The sequence below is a fragment of the Delphinapterus leucas genome, chromosome 2 (genome assembly GCF_059928025.1).
Source record: "Delphinapterus leucas isolate spDelLeu-1000000601 "Yukka" chromosome 2, BTC_Dleu_Yukka2, whole genome shotgun sequence".
NCBI classification, from domain to species: Eukaryota; Metazoa; Chordata; class Mammalia; order Artiodactyla; family Monodontidae; genus Delphinapterus; species Delphinapterus leucas.
Genome location: NC_143130.1, coordinates 143633930 through 143643911, shown reverse-complemented (window position 1 = coordinate 143643911; position 9982 = coordinate 143633930). Strand labels below are relative to the sequence as shown.

Genomic DNA, 9982 nt, shown 5'->3' with positions numbered 1-9982 from the left:
TAGAAATGTTTTAACTTCTTTATTTTGTATCATTTATTTATTTAATGTGCATCTTAAATGGCTTGGGCTATGTCATTATTAGCTATGATATGTAAACTCCTAAAGGCAAGAATGTTTGCTTCATTTATTTTTTAGAGCACCCCGAATAATGCCATGAACAGTGAGGTTTTTTCATCCATTTACATGCTACAGTTGCAGACTGGAATATAAACTGTATCTCACACTCATAAGGAATACCATTTCATTCTTAGTTTAGACTTTTAAGAACCTGAAATCAAATGAAACAGTTCCATTACAACAGCATTGAGTATCCTTACATGCAGCACAAATGGATACTTATTGGTTTATTTTAATTTTTAAAGTATCAATATTCATTGACTTTCTATTACAAAAGCCTGCCCCAAGTAGAAAATGTGAAAAATGCTGAAAGCTACTTAGAAAAAAAGTCATTTTTAAGTACCATGCTGGAAGATAATCATGTTGAACATCTTAATATTTTTTTCCTGTGTGATTCATTTTAAAGTGTTATTAATATGATCTAATCCTTAACTCATTTTAAGACATTCAAATGTTTCTTCTCATTGTGATTTCCATCCTTTCAGTTAGCGATCCCATGTTCTCTCCAGGAAGAATTATTGTTTTGTTATCTTTCAATATATTGAAATGTGTTGTGAGTTAAAGGAAAAAGAGTTTGCCCTGAGCTGCTGGTGACTGCCTCCTGTTTCGAAGGAAAGTTGTGGTTACCGCGAAGGAAAATCTAATCCATCTTGCCCCAGTGCACTTGGTCTCCCAGAGCCAGGTGAACTACCTTTGACTGTTTCCCTAGGATTATGTCACCCACCAAGGTAACTTTCTGTTTCAGTAGGCGATGTTAAGAAACAAAACAACACCCTTTAAGTTAATCACTTTTGGAAAATAGAGAATGGCTTTATATCCCAAGGCTTTGATGTGTTTAGTGGTTCTTGTAAGGCTCTGCCTCCCTTTTGTTTTGATTGACGAGACCTTTCCTATATATTTGAGCAATCAAGCAGCCCAGTAACAGAGGGTAGAGGCATTTACCCAGAGCAAACTTGTACCGCTCATTGTGACTTTCCAAAGCCTTGGGTGCAAGTTTCAGCTTTAAAGAAGAGGTAGCTCCAGTAAAATCAGGTAAGTGCTTCTCCATACTTCTAACTTCATTCTACTTGAGGGTAAGTCCGGATAGCCTTGCTAAGGTGACAGATCAGAAGTAGGAACTGGGAGATCAGTTTGGGAATAAATAACTTTGCAGCCAGTTTTAAGTCATAATGAACTGGGGGTGTTCTATAAGTGTAGTGTCCACCCTCATTTCAACATCCAGTTATGTTCCGTCTGGTGGGCCAAGCATGAAAGGAGTGATTCTGGCTCCTGAAAAAGCACAGGAAATTACCAAGACCCAGAGAGGATAGACAGTAGATTGGTAGTTGACAGGGGTTATGTTTTAAATACCCGTGATGCTTTCCATCATTTGGCTTTAAATTCACTCACTACGAGGTGCCTATTAGAGTGGAGGTTAGTCGAGAGGGAATTTGTAGCAAGTAGGACACATTCTTATGAATGGCCACCAAGTCAGGTGTGAGGATTCACATCTGCATATCCAAGTTTTGTGGTGGGTTGGGTTAGTAGCAATACGTATGGGGCATACAATTATTGTTTATTTACCTCCGCCCTCCATTCCCCATCCATGATGTTGGAAATATAATTGTGAGCAAAGCATGTAACATAATTCCAAACACCCTGATCTGAATAAGAATTTGTATATATCCCTGTATTATGTTAGGATATGCATTACTTTTGGTGTTACTCATATTCTGTGTTCATTTTGAAGAGACGATTGGGACAAACTTCTTTCACTCACAAGTCAAGTCCAGCAGGTGGAATGCTATAAGGAAAAGCCTGAGGATGCCCTTGGAGGGTTGGATGTCTAGTGAACTCAGTGGGTCCATGGAATCCATATTGGAGCCACTTGGAGGAAACTCTGGGCATTTGTGTTGGAGTTTGTGGGCACTTACAATTTCTTGGCTCATTTCTCCTGAAATGCTAAGAGCGATGTCCCTTTGATAGCGACCAGCACATTGATGGCAGTCCCATGGAGGCAGCTGGATCTGTTAATAAATTCTCTTTCCTCTCCCTCTCGGGGAACAGTATGAGGCTGGCATACCTCTTCCTTGGCCCTGCGGCCCTCCTCCTCCTGGCTGGCTGCGGCTGTGTCCTCAGCACCTCCGGCGGGAACCTGCACACGTTTGTGGGCTGTGCGGTGAGAGAGTTTACTTTCCTGGCCAAGAAGCCCGGCTGCAAGGGCCTTCGGATCACCACGGATGCCTGCTGGGGCCGCTGTGAAACCTGGGAGGTGAGTCCCAAGACAGGCCTAGGTGGCAGTGCCTTCAGGGTCAGCCCCTTGGCCTGGTTCTTAAGTATTCACTTTTTAATCAAATGAGTTAGAGCTGGGGTATCTAAATTTTCCTGTGGATCAAACAAACAAACAAACACAAAACAGCTACATGGTATCCTCCAAAAATAATCTGAAAAAAACAAGATACTGCCCATCTAACAAAGCATTGATAAAATTAATAATTTGATCGACACAGGGTTGTCTATTGGGGAATCATCTCTGGGAGGTTAAGATGTGCTATCTTTCTACCCATTTTATAGATGACATGGAAGAATTCAATTGGTGGCTGACTGCAGTCATGTAGGGGGTCAGTGGAAAGTTCGGAGTAAATTCTTGGTGCAAGCTTGTAACCCAAACTCTTCCCTGTATTCCTCCACCAGTGAAAAAGCCAGCCAGTTACCGAGAGAGGCCCTAAGCGAAATAGCAGGCAAGGGCGGGTCCTCAGCCCCTCCTTTAGTGCCTCGTCCACAGCCACACTCTCTTCCCACCCCCTAGAGTAATTCCTGGGGCCCCTCAGGGATTATCACTGACAGATCCGTTAAGGCCCTTCATATACTATTATATCCAGCTTTTTAAGAGACAATACATTTAAAATGGGCTATAAGGGATGGATCCCCTCCTGGAGTCATGCATCCTCTCGCCTAACTGAGCCAACTTAGAAGCCCACAAGCGCCATGAGAAGACACTGCCATTAGGAAAAGCATCCTTCTATTCAGGGACTCAGAGAGCAACCTGCTGTCACTTGGATAAAATTATGGCCCTGGGATTGGAATTGGATTATGGTGGTGAAACCTCTAACTTAAATGAAATGACCCCACCAAGTTTGCTTCATTTCTTTCTATCATTTGGGGGCTTGAGACCTAACAGTGAGATGAAAATTCGGTTGTTGCAGATACTGTGGCTGTCACACGACATCAGACTTATGCGGGAAACTTTCTTGTATTCAGGGCGTGGTCTGGCAGTGCCTTCCCCTGCTCACAGCTGTGTCAGGCTATTGGGAGCTCTCTGTGGGCCAAAATCTCAAGTTACCATTTCCCCTTAATTCACCCCATCTTCTCTTGCCCTTATAAATCAGTGAACGGCTTTAATTGGGTAATGGTCACCTGCAGGAGGTTAGGGACTCTGCTCTCACTGGAGAAATGGAAGCACTGAGACTGTGAAAGAGCGAGATTCTCCTTAATGTCAGCAAGCTTTTATTTATGCCTTTACTGTGCTCTGAAAAGGGAGGTTACATCTAGAAAATAAATAAAAGAATGAGATTTAGTTTCCCCACAATCTGAAAGTTTCTGAGATACAAAGCACTTATTTTTGGTAATTTAACTGGGAAGCCTGTCTGAAAATAAGGGTGTTCATGACGACAAAGTGGCTGGATTTACTTTGAAGGTGGAACTATTGCTGAAAATAGCCTTTGTTCCTGGTCTGGGTTTAGGGTTACCAGAGTTAGCAAAAAGCCCAACCAAACCAAGCCAGGAGGCCACTTAAATTTGAATGTCACATAAACAACTGTTATTTTCTTTTTGATATAAGTCTGTCCCATGCAATATTTGGGACATACTTATACTAAAAAAAATAGTTGTTTATTTGATATTCAAATTTTACTGGGCATCCTGTATTTTATCTGGCAATGCTGCCTGGGATTCCAGATTACTGAGGGTAAGAGGACATGAAGCGAACTGAGAAAGGGTAAAATGTTACCTGAGAAATAGGAGGAAGAAGTGCATATTGAGTTCAACTCTTCTACATGGTCCTTGACAGAGGCAAAGCCATTATTTCCATGAGATGCATGTAAGAACTTCATCCTGGGCCTCCATTAAACATATTTCATTTGCCCAGGACAAGTGTAGCTGTTGTCCTCTGAAAGCTTGTTCGTTGTTATTATTATTGAATACTTCCTTACTCTTATAATTGCTCTGGTAAGAACAATAGATTACATTTACTGAACACTTACTTGGTGCTTGGCAGGTATTACATACACCATCTTACCTTATCTCCACAACAAGGCTGGGAGGTAGGTATTTTGTTTTACAGTTGAGGAATCTGAGGCTTCAAGAAGTTAAGTGGATTTTCCAAGGTCTCCAGCAAGTGGCAGAACAGGGATTCAAGCTCAGTGGCTCTGACTGCAGGGTTTGAGATTTTAACTACTACTTTGTGCTGGTTTCCTGATCTGTATGCTCTGTTTATCAAAATGAACTTTGGATGCACGATTTCTAAAAGGTGAAGGAAGGAAGGGAATCCCTCGGTTATCAGAACCAGCGCACAGGGCATTCAGGAACCTGCCTTGCTCTGTTTTCTTTCACTGATTCAACGAATAGTTGTTGAGAACCTCCAGGGTGCCAGGTATCTCTAGGGAGTAGAGGCACAGCAGTGAGTAAAACGGGCAAAAATCCTTGTCTTAATGCAGTTTTCTTTCTAGAGTGGGAAAAATACAACACAACTAAATAAAACACATAATATGTCACAGGGTGTTGACAAGTGCTATGGAGAAAAATAAAGCAGGAAGAGGGAGAGGAAGTGGCAGCGTGGGAGGGGAAACTTGGCAACTTTAAATAGGATGGTCAGGAAAGGCTTTCCTGGGAGGGTGACGTTTGAACAAAAACCTGAGTTTGAAGAAGGAGTGAATCACAAGGGAGAAGAGCGTTCCAGGCAGAGGGACTAGCAAGGGCAAAGGTCCTGGGGTGGCACGGTTCCTGGTGGGTTTGGGGAAAAAGCAGGAGACTATTGCGGCTCGAGCAGAGTGAGGAAGCCAGCAAGACGGGGTCACTGGGGACATGTCAGAGGTGAAGGTGCAGGGAAGATGATGTAGGGTCTTGAGGGTGATTGTAAGATCTTTGACTTTTGCTCCCAATGAGATAGGAAATCATAGAGGCTTTGAGCAGAGGGGAGATAGGATCTTACATTTTAAAAGGATCTCTTGGGGCTGCCCTGTCATAAATAGACTATAGGGGGTAAAAGAAGAAGTGAGGGGACCAGTTAGAAGGCTTTTGCAATGATCAAGACTATTCATTTGCTAAGTATTTATTTAGTACCTACTCTGTGCCATGGGCTCTTCTGGCAGTTCGGGATAGTGAGTGAACAAAACCACCTTCCTGCTTTCAGGAATTTGCTTTCTACTGGGAGGAAACATGTTAACAAGTAAAGAAACGAATAACAAGCTAGTCTCTGAGAGTGATAAATGGTCAAGAAAATGAAGCACGATGCTATGTTCTAATGGGTTTTCTGTTTTCTACCTGTGGGGACAGAAGCCCATTCTGGAGCCCCCCTACATTGAAGCCCATCATCGAGTCTGTACCTACAATGAGACCAAACAGGTGACGGTCAAGCTGCCCAACTGTGCCCCGGGAGTCGACCCCTTCTACACCTACCCCGTGGCTGTCCGCTGTGACTGTGGGGCCTGCTCCACTGCCACCACGGAGTGCGAGACCATCTGAAGCTAGGCGACCCTCAGAACACAGCTGGCGGCCTGCGGCCTCACGGACCCACCTGCACGGGCAGCACAAGCAGCTATACCCCCTGCACTCAAGGACTGTTTAATTTCGACCCTACTTGTGGAGGAGGTTACCTGTCTCCCTGACCCACCCTCAGGCGCAAGGCCGAGGCAGCATACTTATGCTAAAAATGCAAAACAACACTTGTGCCTTCGCTAAAATAATTTCTCTGGTCCACACACTGCAAATTAATTTTTCTTTACCTTGAATCTCAGAACATAATTCATATATCACAACCCTCCTCCAATTTGGATTTTTAATAAGCCAATGTTTTAAATGCATTGGGCATAATTGGGAAACGGGCCTAGAAAGACTTTAAATTCTCATGTCTTATGTAATGACAGGTCTCCAACTGGATTTATGATTAAAGCACCAGAAATTAATAAAACCAATGTTTTAGTCCTCATGGCCTTCAAGAAAATCCAGTTGCAAGCTCCCTTAGAGAAAATACTTTCTTTTCCTTTTAACTGAGCAATTACCGACACAAGAAATAGAGACTGCTCAGATTAAAAAAGGGAGGACGATAGAGGCTCAAACTGAAAGGTGTCTGGATTTGGGTGATTCTTTTCCCAAGCAAAATTCCCAAGGTCCCTTTAAGATCCTTAGAAAGAGACCCCTTTGTGAATAAAAAAACTCAGAAAAAAAAAATGTAATCAGAGCTATCATATACACTTAAAAAAAAAAAAACCTCACGAAACTAAACTCATGTTTTTAGACTCATGTGATGCTCTCCCAAAGCCATGCCCCAAATGATCAATCACAATTATTCTTTCCAACTGGGCATATTTTAAATTTAAATTGTAATTTTTTAAACTCAAAAGTTTTACATGTTTGTAGGGGTAAAAGTGTACTGCTGACTCAGAGGAAAAAGTCTGTGATTGTCTAGCTCTTGCCCTCGCTAAAATCTTACAGCAGCTGATTCTCTGTAACTTTAAAAAAAAAAAAACACTGTAATGTTACACAGGTGTCTTTAATTCTGACATTTTTGGGGTTGAAATGAACCTTGTTCCTTTTTCACATTATGCCAGGAAAATCTGTATTAATGCCAATAAAGCATGCCCTCTGTCTTTTGAATTCATGAAAACTTTCAAAAAAGTCTTTTTCATCTTTAAGACCCTTGGAATAACAACAACAAGCACACTTAAAATGAACTGCGAGGTTATTTTTACTTGCACGTTAATTTAGGATGTCATATTTAGTAAGGGACACCGACAGATGACTGGGTACCATGAGTCCCAAAGGTGGCTCAATCTGTATTCACATCCCTGGCATTTCGTCACTAGGAACCAGGGGTCCTCCTTGAATGAGGAATCAATGAGTCCCCATGAAAACAGTAAGGCAAATGTTAGGATTGATGGTCCAGGACTGGGATGCTGAGGTGGACGACCAGGAACAAAGGACAAGAGCAAAATCCATCCCAACCTTCAGTGCAGATCTGTTGGCAGGCAAGAGAGCCGCTCTAACATGAAAAGTACTTGAGTGCCTTGGGGTCTCTGCTGGGGTGGAGAACGGGGATTAAGGATAATACTGGATGGCACCACTCAGGTGTTTTCAACCCACGCCTAAGAACTTCCCTCAGGAGTTTCTGGGAGAAAAAGCTGCTTCTTAAAGAAACTTAGGGAAAAAAGCAGAAGCAGGATGGGCTTGCCAGAATTTGAGAAAAGATGACTGTAGCATCCTTAAGGTTCCTGGTGGGAAACAAATGATATACTGCGGTTGCATATTGAGGAGAATTCAATGAAGAGACTATTTACAAATGTGAAGACAGAGTTAAGGAAACCCACAAGGGGGTGGTGAAACACTCCTAAACACTTGTTTGAAGCAATGGGTAACCTAGGCCGAAGGACCAGGAAGAAGTGATGATCAGGCCCCAAAGACAACTGTAGGAGAGGAATGCCTGACAGGGGCTGTGGCTTTTCATAGGAGGATGCAGCCATTACCAATGTGAGGCCTGGGAAGGAGGGAAGTGAGCAAATACTTCAGCCTCACTCTGCTCCCACGCCCTGATCTTCTGCCGAAGCAAATGGGAAGGCAGAGAGTAAGGGAGCCCATTGGTTCAGCTCATAAATGTTGGCAGCCTGGGAAGCAGGTAGGAGAAGAGTGGATCTAAGGGGGCCAATGGATAAAATCACCCATAGGTATCTTATGGGAAGCTTAGCAGGAATGCCATAGGCAGTCGTGTTGGCCACGTGGGCCATAAATCCTGCAGCATCACAGTTACTCAGTAAGACTCCTCTGTGATGAATTGGGATGGGATACAGGTGGAAAGGTATGTGCTGACTAATACAATATTGACAACATTTGAGAGATGTGGGAACAATGGTAATTATCAGGACTGGATTAATTGGTTGTTGAGTGCAATCAAAGCACTCAGGGCTTTGATTGCCCTGAGTGAAAGGGCAATGAGGCTTCAAATGAAAGCTTTGCTTGAAGAGTCTCTTCTCCTGAAGCTGGAGGGCAGACTGTGCTGAAATTCACTATTAGGCCTCAGACCTAATTGGAAGAGCAGGTGAATCATCAAAAAGGCTGAATCCATCACCCTGGCAGTCTCCTATACTTAACGTCCTCATAGGGAGGGAGCGGGACACAGAGACCTGCAATGGGGACAACCCCTAGATGAGCTTGAGGTTCCCTTGCTGAAGGGGCCGGCTCCTTCTTCCTAGAGGAGGCCAGCCTCCAGTGCCTGGAGACCAGGCTGAGGCCCCATCTGAGGAGGCTGCTTTACACGATGATAACTTGCCCTCCTCAGATTCCATCTGCAACCCCTCATTTATTCTACATGGATAGTTAGGGTCAAGTCTCAGGATGACCCGGCTGGGGAATGACTTTCCCTGTGGCGGGAGGCATGAGATTTTCCATTGAAGGAAACTCAGGACTTGACTAATGCAGACATGGATCCGGGGAATGCGCTTGGGAACGGATCTTAAGGGTGTCAGATGGGATGAGGGGGAGGGTGGCAGAATATAAGCCCAGATAAGAAGAGTTTATTGGGGCATTCTCTCATGACTCAGGATTTAGCATCTTCATAAGGGAAGCTGGATCTCGTTCCAGTTTGCTGTTGGGATGGCTCCCTAAAGCTTGGAGGAAATGGTGGCTTACATGAACGAAGAGAAGACGCCAGACTGTCCTGGCAGAGTATTTGAGGACTAAAGACTCAGAGAAGGGGGCCTGCTATCTTCACCTGGAGAGTTCATTGGATATTCCCCTCTCTAAAGCCACGAGGAATGCACAAGTGAAGGACTTCAGCATCACAGAAAAGCTCGATAGTGGCTGTCCTTTGTCGACTGGGTTGATGGCAGGAGGAACTGCCATGGACCGGGCTTCCTGGTATCAGCAGAGGTGAGAGGGGTCTGGAATAGCAGAGACCTGGTGGTACCATGTAGCTGTCAGAGGCAAGGTGAACGTAGTTGCCGTAACAGGCAGAAAAGCTGCAAAAGCAACTGGAGGGCTGTAATCTGCAGGATCTGTGGTGCTGGCTAAGACAACTTCTACAGTAAGTATTTATTACAATCAGAAACATTATTAATGAAAAGGGGGAAATGTCTGTCACTGATAAACTTGAATCTTTTTCAAATCTCTCTCTTCCCTCTTCCTGTCTTCTCCTCTGCCATTCTCTTTTTCTCCCTCCCTCACTTCCACGAATATTTATGAATCATAGTTTTGTGCAAGGCACTGTGTTTGGGAAGTAAGATATAAATATTGCTACCATTTATGGATTTCTTACTATAAGCAGGACCCTTTATATTAATTCTTTGTAATTCTGTGTCAACCATGCTCACAGGCATTGTAATTGCCATTTTACCATCACCATTTTACAGACGATGAAACCAAAGCTCAGAGAGGTCAAGTAACCTGCCCAAGATCAGACAGCTGATTGGCAGCACATGCCAGGTTTCTCTGAGCCAGAACTAAATTCTTTCCATTGGAGCATTATGGCTTTTTGGGGTGTTCCTTCCAAGTTGTTCCTGCCTGGAGAAGTCTTTGAGTTTACTGACGTTGGACAGTCTCTCACCATGATAAGCATGTGAGCAGTCTCTTCTGGAGGAAACTCAGTGCAAGCTCGGGTTGTTTTATGGAGATTGTAATT

At 43.6% G+C, this 9982-nt stretch overlaps 1 protein-coding gene across 1 annotated transcript; it reads left to right on the top strand.

Annotated features, from left to right (window-relative positions):
• The first annotated feature begins 504 nt into the window (after nt 1-504).
• GPHB5 (glycoprotein hormone subunit beta 5) lies at nt 505-6950 on the top strand. The gene is made up of 2 exons (XM_022570757.3): nt 505-2368; nt 5650-6950. Exons 1-2 carry the CDS (start codon nt 2108-2110, stop codon nt 5836-5838), a joined length of 450 nt encoding a protein of 149 aa, XP_022426465.1. The 5' UTR covers nt 505-2107; the 3' UTR covers nt 5839-6950.
• The last annotated feature ends 3032 nt before the right edge of the window (nt 6951-9982 follow it).

Excerpts from the sequence above, each read along its gene's own strand:
- GPHB5 (XM_022570757.3), top strand. The coding sequence starts at position 2,108 with ATGGAGGCAGCTGGATCTGTTAATAAATTCTCTTTCCTCTCCCTCTCG. Across the intron at positions 2,369-5,649 it reads GCCGCTGTGAAACCTGGGAG|AAGCCCATTCTGGAGCCCCC; the intron begins GTGAGTCCCAAG and ends CTGTGGGGACAG.